A 16,973-nucleotide genomic window follows, 5' to 3' on the forward strand; every position below is an offset into this window, starting at 1 on the left:
GGAAGTGCTACCTCCCCCTTGTGCATCAAGCAATGCTCTATATCTTCTAAGCTCTACTAAGCCTGACTAAGCCCGATCTAAAGTCAACTCTCCAATCATCCTTTTGGCATCCATCGGTGAATTTTGAAATTCCACCAAGTACCTCTTGAAAGCTTTACCTCTAATCTTCCTTATTTTCAGCTTGCTACCTACTGGGAGAATCCCTTGCCATATGCCTCTCTTGTTCACATACAAAGCATTTATTTGCAGCCATTAACCCCTTGCATTGTGGAAGTGTTTTTCAAGTTTTTACTTGTTTTTGCCTCTTCTCAGCCCTATTATCAAATCTACCCCTCTTTTCAGCCTTGGAAAACATCCCAGATTATGATCATCAGAGGCTGATTATTAGTTGTTGGTTTTGAGCATATGGTCGTTAGTTTTCAATGGTATTCAACTAGTTTTTATGGACAACAGCATGTGAAGCAATGCCATTGATAGTACAATCATGGTTTATGCTTAGTTTATGCTTGACTATGGTTGTTTCGTTAGAATACTTTTGAGATAAATTTAATGGATGCATCCATAGTGGTTTTGGCAGCGGTTACAGTTCTTTTTGGTTAGTTATGACGTAGTTATGAGAGCTGGAAATTTCTGCAGGAGTTGGGTAGTAGCAATGTGGAATAGTAATGGCCGATGTTCTTTGACTATGATGCCTATGGTTTTTTCAATTTTAGTATTAGTTTGCTTTTGTCACATGGCAATGCAATTGAGGACGATTGCAAGGATTCATAGAAATAGGAAATGATCGGAACGGCCCCCTCGGCAAGTTAAAACGTTGTTCTTGCCACGAATTTGTCTCAAATTGCATCCGCATCTGGTGAAACATTCCCTGTCTCGTTCTTAACAAGGAGCGTGTTCCTTGTTAGGAACGGGCAGGGAAAGCCACATGGTATGCCACTTACCTTGAAGCTTGGTTGGCTTTCGCTGGTTTTGCGCTTGCAGTCCTCGGCTCTGTTTGCGCGCTCTCGCTTGCCTGTTGGTCCCATCAGCTCGTGTCTCGCAGGTTGTGTCAGCTCCAACCCCCGTGTCATTTATTGTCCCCATCCCATTTGTAGGGCCATTGCCTTCTCTTCTCTCTCCCTTCTCCAATTTTCCACTTCCCTCTTCCTTCTTCCTCCACTTCCTTCTCTCTCTTCTTCATTCTTTTCCTCTTCTCTCTTTCCTTTTCCCTTCTCTCTTCTAAGTTCTCCCTCCCTCTTCTCCCCTCTCTTGAGTCTCTTGAGTCTCTTCATAGCAGCCAACTCTTTAAACTTTTCTTCAGCCATTTTTATTTTAGTTTTCAGCTTGAAATGGCTTCATCTTCCTACCTCGCTTGTCATGCCAATGGTCGAGGAAGAAGATTCGATGATTGGTCATGGTGGGAAGAGGCAAATGCTGACCGCCCATTGAGTGGTGGAGGATCTAGACTATGGGCTTGTAAGCTTTGCACATACAAGCAAACTAGTGGAGCAAACAAGGTAGTCCATTGAATTGAGCATTTTTATTGATTTTAATTTTTTGAAGTTACTTAAATATCAGAATATAGAATATCAATTGCCACTTGTTTCGTCTATACATAATTAGGTTGGAGCTCATCTCCTATATGAGCCAAATTTAGAGGTATAGTTTTGTCCTAATGTGACCTTGGAGAAGCAAAGGGATTTTTATGACCGTGTAGCAGGCCAACAAGCTTATCTTGTATCTAGATCACGACGTGTTGCAATTAACCTTTCAACTTTTGTGATACCACCTTCATCAAATGTGTCTTGAGCAGGATCAGTTATCAGGAAGTACTATAGGCATTGCATCGGCCATGGCATTAGTAATGCCACATGTTGCATGTAGACAAAGTACACTTCATGCTAGTTGGGATTCCAAGAAAAAGAAAGAGGTGGATACATTAGTTGCATATTTTTTCTATCATGACTACATTTAGTTTCGTGTAGCTAGATAAAAGTATATCAAATTGATGTGCAAGAAGATTGGTGAATATGGCTCTTCATATGTATCTCCATCATCAGAGACCATATGCACCACTTTGCTCGACAAAAAGAAGTACCTTATTGAATAAGCAATAGTGACTAGAAAGAGCCTATGGGCTTAAAATGGAGTTTCATTGATTACTGATAGTTGGAGTGATACACACAATCGATCCATTCATGGCATGGTTGCTTATTCTCATGGGGAGATGTATTTCATATCTTTACATGATGCTTCAGGGATAGAAAAGTCGGCAGATGTACTTGGAGTAGAGTGGGTTACAGGTATTGAGCTTATTGGCCTAGAGTATGTTGTGGGATTAGTTGCAAATGGAGAGCTCGCAAATAGGACAACAAGAGCTATCATTCAGGGATATTATCCGCATATCACAGTTTCATATTGTATAGCTCATTGCTTGAATAACCTACTAAAGGATATTGGTAACCTATTGTGGATTGCGGGTGTCATTGAGCAAGGAGCTCAAATGATTAGCTTTGTTCTGAATCACCAATTTCTTTGCCATCAGTTTTCTTTGGGGTCGAAGAAGATGCTTCTAAAATACTTTGATACTAGATCTGCCTTTAACTTCTTAATGCTAAGCAAATTAAGAGAATGTAATGGTGCCTTGATGTAGTTATTTCTTAATGATGAGTTTACCTCATGAGCATTGGCAGATACTCCTATAGGTATCTTATGCTTGGAGAAAGAAAATAACACCGCTTTTTGGAATGATGTAAAGTAGATAGATACTATGGCATTACCTATTTCGTATTTATTGAGGGTTATGGAGACTATGCAACGTTGCATTGGCAAGGTATACGAGGCTATGGATAGGATAAATGTAAAGATACAAGAGTTGGCACTAGATAATGAGGCATATGAGTAGATACACCATTTAGTTGTGACGAGGTGGGACTCCTATAGTTCACCCATGCATGTAGCTGCATTCGTTGTGTATTATGGAGACTTATATTGTCTTGTCTAGTGCGTGATCATGGTATTGGACGAAAGATCAGAGACCAATTATAGGACCTTTTGGGGTTCTTTTGGTTGTGGGGATGCATAGGAGGAACAGTGTAAGATTGAGATAGCTTTGTGGTGGAAGGACTATGGCTTAGATGGTCCTAAGTAAAAGGAATGCAGGAGACGCGGGAGAGAAGAGTACACACAATGTGGGTGCTGTCAACAATGTCATGACAACCTTATTGCACTTTCATATATATATGAATAAAGAATATGGGCGGTCACTGTACACGGGCAGGTCCAAGGCCTTTTACCCCAACAACCTCCCACTAAAAGGCCAATGGGCCAGGGAGCGAAAAAACAAAACAAAAGAAAAGAGACAGGGTGAGGAATCATGACATCTCACCCAACGCCCAATCGGAAAGCGAGCTGTGCAATAAGTGGTGGGAACCTTCTCACAAGAAGAGTCAAGCATCCTTGAGTCCAAGACATCCAGGAGGCAAGTGATCCCGCAGCTCCATACAACGGAGCAATCTAGCACAACTCATGAGTGTAAGGCTGTAGATCATCATCATCAGAGTAGCGCATAGCATCAGCATGGCACATACAAGACAGCGGAGATCATCCAAACTCTCCAGAGTCAATCACTGAAAGAGGGCCAGCATCCCGGACACAAGTCAGATGGGGTCTCAAGACAGTATGCGGCCTGAGCGAAGCGGAAGACTGACATATGACTGTAGAATCAGCCATAAAGCACACTGAACGTGTATCAAGAGGCCTAAGAGGTGTCTGTGTCTCATAAAAGTCAGTATGACGGGTGCGTAGAACCTGCTGGGCATCCAAATCCCAAAACTTGTAAGCTGTAAAGTCACCATCTCCATAACCAAGGAGAAGATATCTGCGTGACATAGGCTCATGTGGCATATTGATAGTGGCCTGGCAGCCAAATATCCTCAAGTGATCATAGGAGGGTCTCATACCACTCCATGCCTCATGCGGTGTAATACCGTCTAAAATCAAGCACGGCGTCCTGTTAACCAAGTAGACTGCTATCATAAGGGCCTTAGCCCAAAAGCCATAAGACAATCCAGCTGTGGTAAGCATAGCAGCAACCTTCGCTTGTAAGGTCAGGCACATGCCATGGGCAATCCCATAATACCGTGGGCATAAGAAATCAATGCCATATTGCTGACAAGAGATCCGTAAGCTGGGAGAGATAGCATGACTCTCATAATCCATTTGCAAGCATCTAGGCCTGCTACCAACAGAATTCATAAACCTGTCAAGCATAGTAATAGCATCCTCAATCCGTACCAAAGGGTAAGCCCAAACACGGTGGGTAGCATGATCTATGAAGGTCATAAAACACGACGCTCCACCAAGTGATTGGAAAGGCATAGGTCCATATACTGCAACACGGACTAGATCTAGAGGAGCATGCCTCACACGATCGCCATAAGCCAAAGAGGCTCTGCACGGACCATGAGTACAATAAGGGCAAGTAGCATGGGGAAGAGTAGGCGATAAGCCCATATCACATAAAGCATCCATCTCAGTGTGTCGTACATGGCCTAGGCGACAATGCCATAACAATGTATGTGGCATTTGCGTAATTGCAACCATAGAGTCTCCCACATGAGAGACAAGCACTACATAATCACTGCCACATCTAGCACCTCTGGCCAATACCAAGCAACCACGACGGATTTTCCATGAAGTATCCCAAAGAGAGAGATAATATCTTGCACCATGCAACTGACTAACAGAGATTAGGCTCTTACTGAGCGTAGGTATATGCAAGACATTACGGAGTATAAGAGAAGATGCATTTGGCAAAGCCAAGTGTATATCCCCTGTACCAATAACATGACAATCCTGCTCAAGGCCCAAAGAAATACATCTGTCAACCTCCCTGTAATAAGAGAACCAAGCTCTATGTGGAGTAACATGACAAGATGCCATACTGTCTAAAAGCCAATCAAAGGTATAGGTTGTATCATTGAGCAAGCAATCTGCAGGGTAACTCGATGCCAGGAGTCTAGACTCAGCTGCATCATCATGGGTAACTACATGCACTATACCACTATCGACAGTGGTTTCAACTACTGTATCACTGACTCTACTCTCATGTCTAGTGCGGCGCAATCTTTTCTGCTCTCTAATCCACTTGAAGCATTTATGCTTTACATGCCCTGTCTTTCCACAATGAAAGCAAATAGAACCTGTAAGACCTGTAGAAGAGGACAACTGCTCTCTAATAGCATGAGTAGGGCTGTCCAATACATCCAAGGAGCTCAAAGAATCAGGGGAGCTCTCATCAGAGAGAAGAGGCTCATCAAGAGGACTGTCTGCATGACTACTAGAGCTGGAAGTCGTCATAGCATACTGCAAAGGGGACTCATCCAAACTAGAAGGGGAGAATACAAAGGCATCAATCACGGATGCAAAAGCTCCCACACGGACAAGCCTAGCAGACAAAAGCATGACATATCCAACTAGTGTAGCTCGCGGCCATGAAAGCATAAGTATGCCTCGGAGCCATAAATGCATAAGCATTCCCGAAACATAGGAGTATATATAACTTTGCAGTGCCTCATACCATGTACTGACATACATGTCCAGCCAAGAACAGTAGGTGGCAAATAAACTTGCAAGAATCTCCAGTAAAAGCCCGAATATCTGTGTAAAAGCATCTAGGTAAGAGGCTCTGTAAAATACATAGCAGTAGACCATGTGCATACATGGGTGGCCATAAAGATCAATTGCTCCCTTACATACACGAGCATAGTAGCCCAAATAGCATAGATGTCATACAACAGAGAAGCAGGATGGCCATAACTGTAAATCCCAAGCATTATCCAAGTCCACTGATTAGTAAGTATTCCGCATATCAAATGCAAACGAGCAATCACAGCTCAATAGGCAATTGCTAAAACAAGGGAGCAGTTCACTGCTCAATACCTGTAAGTGTATCCAAGTAATAGCCAAGATCCATAATTAGAGCATCAAATCCCATATAGCATCCAAGGTCGTAACAGAAAAAGCCAGGTCAATGTCCAACTGCTCAAGGGAATACTCAAATGAATGTCGAGACGAGCTCAAACAACTGCCATCCATAGCCAAAGCATAAAGCCTTCACCAAGACATCATAACCCGCACTGGGTAGCCTAGGCATAAACCATGTCATGACAGTGAAATGCTTGCTGCAGGGAAGTGACAATGAACCATAAAATCGAGCTCTAATCTTAGCTCAAAACAATTTCGGAGCATAGAAGAACCATGTGGCATTATCCAAATGCGTGAATACATCAACCCAAGTAGCCTGGAGCACCCTGTAGGCAATAGGCATAACCTGGCAAATCATTAAATAGCTTCAGCCCTGAAGTTTCCAGCAGCATATAACCTCTGTAAACTGAGCAAATCAGTGCTCAATCCAAGCTCAAATCCATAGGCATACATTTCCGCATGTATAGGCACCAACCGGGCATAATCGGGCATCAAATGCCAAGACCTGTAAGCATAAAATTGAAGTAACAGGTGATTGCCCTGTTTTGGACAGATCTGGGACTGTTCAAAACAGTCAATGACTGAGCTAAATCAGCTCCAAATGCGTCTCACATAAGAGACATAACATCCACAAGTGATCCGGTATCAATAGACATCAGTAGAAGCATCACATAAGCCATAGGCATACAAATACATGCTGTCTTAGACCTGAAATCTGCTGCACAATATTCTGTCATCAGAATTTGGCAAATCCGACATCACCATCGCGTCCGGAGTGAGCCAAAACCCCAACTTAGACTCTTATCTTGCCTGAATCGAGTTCCGAATACCTGAGATATGACAAAAAGAGTGATTTTTGAGCCATTTTTGCAAACAGGCGTAAATAAAATGTGAGCATGCTGCTGTACTTGAGGGGCCAAATCAAGGTGGGTAGGGGATAAGCAAGAGCCCAATGAAGGCCTACACAAGCCTAGGACAAGTCCAAGCAAGAGGTGAAAAGAACAAGCTTCAATGATGGAAGCTATGGCTGCCTCTTCATGAAACCCAGCTGTTCATGTCAAAGAATGGTTGAGAACTGAGTGAGAAGTAAGCTCTCATACCTTGTGTAGATGCCGGGAAGAGCTCGCGAAGGAGTGGCTTTGATACCAGTTGAAAGGGATGCAAGAGACGCGGGAGAGAAGAGCACATACAATGTAGGTGCTGTCAACAATGTTATAACAGCCTTATTGCACTTTCATATATATATATATGAATAAAGAATATGGGCGGTCACTGTATACGGGTAGGCCCAAGGGCCTTTTACCCCAACACTAAGTTGTAGCAGCTAGCCATTCGTATTTTGAGTTAGTTAGTTAACTTCTCTTGTTTGGAGCAATTGTGGAGTACATATGCTCACATTGCTTCAAAGAAAAGGAATCATCTTGGTGTGGAAAGGGAAAATGATCTGGTATTTGTTAGTGCTAATTAGAGGATTTGAGAATGTTATGTAATAGTATGAAAGCAAAGCCCGATCCATTCATAGAGTGGAAGATGCAACAAGGAGAGTAGACACATGTTGATGTTGAGGGAGATGCAACAGATCACGGTACACATGATGATGAGGCTAGCACTTCAGGAGTAGCTAGAGCAGTCTCAGACCATGAAGATGATCTTTGATTTATTTTGCTTATCATGAGTCTCATGAAACATATATATGATCATTGATGACAGGGTGACACTCGGACTGTTGTGCCATGCTGACATTATATTTGTATTAGCAGCCTTGCGGTTGCTCTTTGGGCTATATTGGCATGATGCATTTTGCTTCAATCTAGAGACTAGACTTCATATTTGTAGTCTTTTTTGGCAGTGGGCATGTTATTTCAGCTTTAGACTTTAAAGTTTAGTTCATTGTTCATTGTTTTATGGCATATGTATTATGCGTTTTATAATTGACTAGCTTGATTCTTGAGCCTTGTAAGTTGTAATTCAATTTATAATGACTAGTTTTAGAATGGTGCATGATATCTTTAAAGTTAAAACTTAAGATGATTTGTCCTTGTGGATTATATACCTTTATCTTAATATTCCACATGGATTACGAGTGAAACATTAAATTTTTTTCATGAATTTTAAAATTTTTAATGTTGTTCCCATTCCCACGTCTTCATTCCCTAGGTTCGGCGTCCCTGTCATTGTTGCCATCCTCATTCCTTGTTCTTGTTTCATGTTTCAATGCAAGGATTTCAAGGGGGAGGTATGTCACAAGGATATATATTTTTAATGCTTAGCTTTGGCATTATTAAGTTGTGCACATGTGAGGAACACATGTGAAATGTAAGTCAGTTAAGTGACAATTAGACCATAGTAACCCTAGTGATTAGTCGGTGATATTGGCAAAAGTTATAATAAGTTATGGTTAACAAGTACTAGGTGCCAAAACTTGGCTTAGAATATTTAATTAGCCATTAGTATTGGTGGTGACACTAGGGAATCAATATTAATTAATTAATTAATGCCAGTTCTAGGCTAATGAGTGGTCAAGTTTTTGAGGTTGAGGTTGAGGTTGAGGTTGAGAGAGAGAGAGAGAGAGAGAGAGAGAGAGAGAGAGAGAGTCATTTTCCTTTTACGAAAAAAAAAGAGAGTCATTTCAGTCTTGTATAACTTGTTATATATATAGAGAGAGAGAATGCTGCCAATAGGAGACCCTCTAGGAGCTAGTGACATGCCAAGAAGAGACTACAATAGTAGATAACAGCAGCAGCAGCTGGAGGGTTGTTTCAGCTAAGCAACATCATTTTCGGGGTGTTTCATTAGTGGAGATAGGTTTCATGGTTGTTTAGACAGGGCATTAGTTAATTTCTTCCATTTTCTTGCAATAGAAATTTGAATTTTCTTTGCTCTCAGCATTCTCTCTTATCCTTCCTTGTGGATACAGCTTTCATGGCTGTCTAGACAGGGCAATAGTTGATTTCTTCCATTTTCTTGCAATGGAAGTCTGAATTTTCTCTGCTCTCAGCATTCTATCTCATCCTCCAAGCTATTCTCATCCTTCCTTAGCAATTTCCAGTAAAATCAGCCATTGTAGGTGGAGATTTTGACTAATCTCTACTGCAAAGCCTAATTTACAGAAGAAATTAGGGTTTGACAATCAATTCGGAAAGCGCAATCAGAAATTGAAGGCCTAGAGACTTAAATTTCAATCATTGAAATTGGGGCAATTTCAAGAGATTCAAGTGGCCATTTAGTTAGTAAACCTTTGGGGCTGAATTTGTTACTCGAGCATAATTGAAGGCCAATCCCCAAGCAAACCAAGGAGCAAATTGGTTTGAAGAGCAAGAGGCAATTGGAGAGCAAAGGAGATTCAGGAAATCTCACTATATTCCATCTAGGTTGCAATTCAAGATAAAGAGATACTGCACGGGTTGCCAATTTTGGGATCAATAGGATGTTCTTTGTCCAAGATTAAGTGGTAACATTTGCATTTTCAATTTATGTGAATTTTATGCTCATTGTATTTGTTGATTAATTAGATCATTACCACCCTCTCCAAGAAATATGGTTGATGCTAAGTCTCTTGATGTGCCTTTACCGCCACATACAAAGCTAATTGCCCAAAGGATGATGCAGTTGCTAGTGCTATGAAGGGCATATTTTATGCATCAGCTTGTGGTTCTTTGATGTATGCCATGGTTGCAACTCGCCTTGACATTGCTTATGCAGTGGGAGTTGTTAGTAGATTCATGTCTAACTTTGGCAAGCCACATTGGGAAGTAGTGAAATGTATCTTTAGATACTTAAAAGGTACACACAAGAGAAGTGTATATGCTATGAAAAGGGTACACTAGAGTTGTAGGGATTCTGTGATTCAGACACGGTAGGAGATCTTGACACTAGGAAATCTACTAATGGGTATATCTTTACTTTGGTTGGTGGGGCTATCTCTTGGTGTTCAAGGCTGTAGAAAATTTGGCCATTGAGTACTAAAAAGGCTGAATATTTTTCAGCCATAGAAGCATCTAAGAAAGCTATTTGGCTTGGCCATTTGGTCAAGGATTTTGGTCTCTCTTCACGTACTCCAATGCTTGGTTGTGATAGCTAGAGTGCAGTATGTCTGGCTAAGAATGCCATGTTTCATGTATGTACCAAACATATAGATGTTCGGTACCACTTCATTTGAGAAGTCTTGGATGATGCTCTTGCCACACCCACTAAAGTCAAGACCCAAGATAACCGTGCAGATGTTCTCACTAAGAGTCTTGCAAAGGCCCAGCATGAACATTGTATCCGATTAGTGCGAGTCGGCTAGCTTAAAGGTACCACTTCGAGCCTTTAAGTGGGAGGTTGTTGGGTGTAAAGTCCCTTAATCTCTATTTATGAACTTACATGGGTGTGAACACACCCTTATTTGTATCCTAACATATAAATATATTTTATTCTTTGTGTATTGTGATGAGCTAGTACACTCATCTTGGGATTCTCACACTCTTACACTCAACACTGCTATTGGTTCACTTTTGACTTATATTCTCATTGCATACTCATCCCAACATTGGTGATCTCAATGCTGTAATCTTTGAAGCGAGGTTGTAGAAAGGTTGGGAGATGAGAGAGAATACTAAGGAGAGAGAAAATTCAGACTTTCTTCTCGAAGAACTGAAGAAAATCAATCATTTAGTGTTGTTGCCCCGTCTCAACAACTTGGAGATGCTGTCGCTTGTTGCAGATTAGTCTTCTCCTACCTCTTGCCGCCTCAGAAGGTCCTCCAATGGTTGCAGATCAAACCAGTAGTATCTCCTTTCTCTTTCTTGCAGACTGAACGTACTAAAATGCCTCTCTTTAGCCTCTAAATACGTTTTTCAATCTTGGCTAGGCATTTTTGAACAAGTGATAGCCTTCCCAAATGGTTTTTTCAGCATTATCCATAATTAAATATTAATTTTTAATATTTAAATACTGAAAATTAATATAATAATTACTTCGGTGCTTAGAAAAATAATATGATTGGCCAATTATTAAATTGATTAGGCAACTTCCATTCCCGAGCGTCTCTACACTATCTTTGACCATAAGATTAGCGTTAGGTACCATTAAATGGCACTTCTCTAGTGTCACCAACAATTAACACTTATGGCCAAATGAATGACTAAGGCCAACAACTAGCACCAGATACCACCAAGTACCTGTGTAACATAACTTATAGCAACTTTTGCCTTTGACATCCCGTGATTTTCTTGGGTCGTGAGCTCATAAATTTACTCTAACCCGAGTTACACCTCACATGTGCAACATTTACTTAATCATGTGATAAAAAATTAATCCACATGTTAAGTGAGGTTTCAAAAATACATGTTCTCATGATAGCTTGGCGACATGTTATTCATTATTTTCATTGCTGTGTTTTCTGACTTCACTCCTCCTTAGACTGATTCATCATTCTGCAGATCATCTTCATCCTCATTGTGCATTTCTAGCTTGTATTGCCACCCCAACATCTAGGTGATAGTTCCCAGCCAAACTTTTCGAGGCTGCATTTGTAGCAGATTCAAGCCGCCTACAGCAAGCTACACCCTCTTCATCAGCTTTCCATCAGACACCTTCGGTTTTGTGCATTCTTCTTTCTTGAAGGCTGCTCAGTAGTTGCCTATTTGCAGCCACTAATACAGAGAGATCTTCATTAGCCATTCTTGCATTTTCTTCTCTAGTTGGCTGCCTAGTCATTGCTGTGACAGCAACCATCATCTCAAAGAAATTTCAGCATGCTCTTCATATCAGACCCTCTACTTCTGCCCTTCAATCTTCTAGTGTCTACTCGAACATTCCATTGCCCAGAGAACTATATTTTGGTCCCTCCATAGAGCAACTCTTTCCCTTGTTATTGATACCTTTGCTCAAAGGATTGCATTCTGCTCTCTTGACAGTACTGATCCCCTCCAAGTGCTGCCATCGATTAGCTAGGACACTCATCTTTGAGTTTAGTTCCATTGTATCAGCATGATTCAGTGTCCATCACTCATTATTCTTCTTTTGTGTTTTTGAGTTTTCTTTGCCATAGTGTTTGTCATACAGTGTGTTTCTCCTTGCAAGCCCTACCTTTTCTCTACATCCAAGTCATGGTCCTCCTTCCCCTATGGGATTGACATGACAGGCATAGGGTTTTTGCTGCAATTCCACTTTCGGCATCAATACAGTAGAAAGGGATTGCTTCCTCTCTTTGTGCATCTAGGGATTCTATGTGCACATAGCACATGTATGGGTGTCATGGGCTTGTCTTCTTCTTGACTTTGCCACGGATGTCTTTTCTTGTTTTCACATTGATGATTCATGGCACATTGTAAAAGGGTGCTTGAGAAAGTGGATACCTTGATTGAGGGCATTGCACGAGGGAAAATGTGATGCAGAAGCATTCCCATTGTGCATTTTCCCTTGCATTAGCATTGTGTTTTTATAATGTCGGGCACTTGGAAGGGTGAAAATCCAATTGGGCAGCCTTGGAGGTGAAAACCTATGCATTTTGTGTAAGCATGCATCTCCTTTACTTCATTACGTGAAGCCTTGTGGGCTATTTTGGTCACAATGAGATCTTTAGCAGCCACCATATGCATGGCAACATTCTGTCATCAATATCCTTGGAGGGTGGATTTGCACTATGGTTCCATTTATATAAATTTAAAAGAGAAATCATGAGAGCCATCAATCAAAAAAGAAAAAAGAGCAAAGCCAGAAAATCAAATGGTGAAGAACATTCCTTCATCATCGTCTTGGGCCCCCTTTCAACCTAAGATGGGATGTTAAGCTACCTAAAAATCAAGCCACAAATTGTTATATCTAAGTGGCTAAATTATTGCCCCAAAATTTTGTACAATTATCTTATAAAAAGTTACTTTTTGGTAGGAGAAGTGGCTCAAAAGTTCTTCAAAGGGAGATCATTGGCAGGCCACTTCTCATGCTTCATTCCATCTCTCTTCAAAACATAGCCCTAGCAGGCACACATCATTGGTGTCCTGAAGGTACTGCTGCTAGTCATCATTGTCATCATCAAAATGGAGCCTTTTTGCATCGGGTGGTGGCCTTTTGCTTGTGTTAGAATTCGTCAGAGTACAACACACTCCTCCAACACCCCTTAACTACTCCATCCATTGCATCTCATACCTCTCGTATCTTGTTTATTTGTTGAGTGCATTCTTCATTGCATTCCATCTCTAAGTTCATGTGTTAGCTGTCTGTTGTCTGTTGTCTGTACTCATTGCATTCTCCACAGACCCTAGTGTATCCTCACATAACTGATCAGCCTTGCAAAAGGAAAACCTCATGCAACTAAATTAGGGCATGGAAAAGCAACAGTTGGAAAATTATTTTAGTGCTTTCGTACTTTTGTGCTAAAATGGGTTTCAAGTGTTACATGACATTTCATTTTGGTACTATGCATAGGTGCAAGCAGATGTTACAGAGAGCGCTGAAAAACTTGCAGCAGCTATTGGAGATTCCAAATCTGTTATTTGTGCTACAGGATTCCGGCCATCGTTAGATTTTCTGGCTCCTTGGAAGGTAAGTCAAATGCTTGTCATCCCAAGATCCTTTTACTTCTGCATCACACTCTTCTTCTCAATGAGTCCCATGAACATTGGAAAGCTATTCTGGGGAGAGAATATTTCTGGTTTATACTGCTTGCAGATATATCTCCTTCTTGAAAACAATTGGAGTGAGGATCAAACTTTTGTGCTTTGATAGCAAATGTTTTATCATGTACAAAGGTTCGTTACACATAGCAACTTGGAACAGTTTGCCAAATTTGGGGGTGCTTATGACATTGTGAATGTAACAAGCAAAGCATAGCTAACTGATCAGAAGATAAGGGCAAGAGAAACAAATGATGATCTCAGAGACCATAATCTAGCGGTTAACACTTCGGCTCATAATCATGAGGTTCTGGGTTCCAGTCTTGCTGGGTGCATCATTTGGTTGGGTACCTTTACTCACATAGTATGTTTGTGTAAATCTGGGCTCTTGCCCAGTCGAACACTTGGTTGGTCCTTGTTGGAAGGGTTGCCAAGGGAGGCGGTCCCAATGCAATGAAGCTCCACTGTTCATTTGGTTTGGGAGTTATCCTATATAGAGATAATAAAAAATGCCTATGTGGGTCCTGTTCCTGCTCTTGGCTAATATTTGGAAGGGAGTGCTCAGAAAAGAAAAGAAACAGATGATGTGCTTTACAAGAGGAGCAGAAAGGAACATGCGTACTGACTTTCTACTGGTGATTAGGATTCTTAAATGCATATTCCAGGAAATGCTAGTGTCATATGGTCGAAATGCAGAATCCTTTGGCGCTTTGATGAACAAATTTGGCTTGGAGAGTGAGAACATAAGAAATCACATTTTGCACATCTATGCATGCAAAGCAGTAAGATCCCTGTCTTTACAAAGTATTCTGACACTGTTGCCTTACACAGGTTGATAATTATGGCACTGTGAAATTGGTGGATGCATGCAAGACCAATGGTGTGGGAAAGTTTGTTTTGGTGAGTTCAATCTTAGTGAATGGAGCTGCTATGGGGCAGTTATTGAATCCTGCCTACATATTTCTCAATGTATTTGGTCTAACATTGATAGCTAAACTACAAGCGGAGAAGTATATAAGGCAATCAGGTATTGATTATACAATCATAAGGCCTGGAGGATTGAAAGATGAGCCACCTAGTGGCAATATAGTCATGGCTTCAGAGGTACGTGCAATTGCAGAGAAGTCAACCTGTTAAGTTTATTTTGGAGGATGGTAGTCATTGATACATGGTGTCTCTTTAAATGCATACAGGACACGCTGTACGAGGGATCCATTTCACGAGATTCAGTAGCCTTTATTGCCGTTGAAGCTTTGACATTGCCTGAAGCATCTTACAAGGTGGTTGAAATAGTATCTACGCCAGAGACACCATTGAAACCTGCAAGGGAGCTTTTTGCTGCTGTGAAGTAGGTAGCAAAGCTCAAGGGAGGCTGGGAATCAATGGCCAGAAGTTTTTACAAATGTGTTGAGCGTCTGAAAAGGTTATAGCTTGTGCCTCTGCAGAGTCTATCTGGGGGTAGGTTGACGTTGATGCCACAACTGAGTTGTTGGAGTGAGGACAATGCTGATGCATGCCTTGTGTGAAGTGATTCCCATCCTGATCATTAGCAGGTTAATGCTGATAGCATACCTTGTGAGAGAAGCTCTCATTCTTGTCATAAGCAGGTAATCCTGCAATTCCTGTATGATATGTGAGAGTATGTTTATGAAAAAGAGATGTACGTGAGCGAATAGAGATCCACCCGCCCTTTTAAAGAGATTACCGGACAACCTTGCAATTTTTGTAATCGTAAGAAAGAGGACAATAAATACAATTCTTTCATGCAGATTGGATTCTCATCGAAATTTGCAATATGTCTATACAAGTGCTTGGAAGTTGGTAGTCTCCATATTAGTACTTTGTTGCCCTCTTGACGGAGGATTCCGTATGGAGCCCTCTGGACGCTGTGGGTTCGTTTGTCGTGGGCTGTTCCTGGAATTTGCGAGTGTGCAGACCTTCGAGTCTAACTGCTTTCTTGGAATTTGTGAGTGTGCTGACCCCCGAGTTCAACTTCTTTCTTATCAAAAATTGGCGTTCTCTGGCGATAAAATTAAAGGATCCACTTGCAGGGCATGAATTTTGACTGGGTAGTCCCATGCTTCATCACAAAGCCGAGCCTTGCAATGGAAGATGATGGTGAGGCTGCTGGGGGATCAATTGAAGATGATGGCGAGGCGGCTGGGATCCCCTCAGTCTAATCTACATTGATGTGACTGTTACTGTTCGCGCCAATTCCTTTTGAAGGTGAGTGGCAGAGCGCAGGGTGGCCTTTTGAGATAGCGCAGGATGCGTCCCAACCGCTTGCCAATGCACAGAGTTCTTCTGCATCTGCGATTTTTGCAAGGTGCGAATGCGTATGTGAGATTAGTGGCGAGGAATCAACAGGGCGACGAGACTCAACAGCGATCATTAACAACCATCAAATCTTGCAATTCCAAGTTTGTGTTCTGCAAATTATCATGCTTTTCAATCATTGGAAAGCTTCTTAATGTGTTATGTGAATGCAAGATGTTGATTCCATACTATGTTGAGGCCTTTTAGAAGTTTCCCCTCTAAAATTATAGGTGGAAGATGGCCCTAAATTGTGAACATGCTTACAAAAATTCGAATATCAATCTTGTTGATTTTAAACATTGTACAACCATTGAATTTCGAAAGGTCAAATCAAATTAAGGCACAAAGTTTGTAATAAAGCTTTGAATCACATTTTGTCTTTTCTTGCCCTTTACTAAATTCGTCACACCAATTAGCCACTCTCAACGGCTCTCCTTTCGCTTCAATAAAATTCATGATTTTTATAGATCCCAAGAGATGTCTATCTTGGAAGGCACTAAAGGGGTGTGGGTATCTTACCTATCACCTTTGACTACATAGATGCTCCATTTATATTGACATCAAGGCCTAAATTTGAGAGGATGCCTAATATTTCATGTGATAGCTAAGTTTATCAAAATACCTTTCATTTACTTAGAATAAGATTATAACTATCTAAAAATCTAAGTATAATTTACACAATATAGTGAAAAATGATAAACATCTTCTTAAACAAAACACCTCATTTGACAAATGTAAAATTTCTTGTTTAGATGGGCAAAAATGCCAAAAACAAGAAAAATAGTTGTAAATTTTAGGCATTGATCATCAAGACAAGCCTATCCTTCCCATTACAAAACAAGATGAACGAGTCGATGATCCTCTCCTCCCCCCTCGTTTCGGATGTTTGTTTTCAAGTCATAACTTGACACCAGGCACAAAAAGGCAGAACAGAATGACATACAAGATATATCAATAATGAATCTTTGTATTCATGATATCGAAAGATGCAACATTGAGGCATATCTCAAGACTACACCCTTGTGACGTTGCATATGTGAGGGTTCACCACTGAGGATAGGGAATCACACGTGGAGTGGAAACCAAGCAGTG

General features: G+C 41.1%; 1 protein-coding gene across 2 annotated transcripts in view; it reads left to right on the forward strand.

Moving 5' to 3' along the window:
* Positions 1 to 16,203, forward strand: part of LOC148035572 (uncharacterized protein At2g34460, chloroplastic-like) — a 41,833-nt gene extending 25,630 nt beyond the window's left edge. Inside the window, exons 3-7 of one of the 2 annotated variants that reach the window (XR_015690844.1) lie at positions 13,378 to 13,494; positions 14,397 to 14,669; positions 14,759 to 15,172; positions 15,335 to 15,531; positions 15,617 to 16,203. Coding sequence is in view for 1 of the 2 variants with exons in the window: in XM_087677537.1 (XP_087533663.1) it covers positions 13,378 to 13,494; positions 14,397 to 14,669; positions 14,759 to 14,917 (549 nt within the window). In the remaining variant the exon portion in view is untranslated. The other variant, XM_087677537.1, reaches the window with a different exon arrangement.
* Positions 16,204 to 16,973: the final 770 nt, after the last annotated feature.

Source organism: Lygodium microphyllum, chromosome 5 (genome assembly GCF_053477565.2).
Source record: "Lygodium microphyllum isolate KBCC chromosome 5, Lygodium_microphyllum_v1.1.10, whole genome shotgun sequence".
NCBI classification, from domain to species: Eukaryota; Viridiplantae; Streptophyta; class Polypodiopsida; order Schizaeales; family Lygodiaceae; genus Lygodium; species Lygodium microphyllum.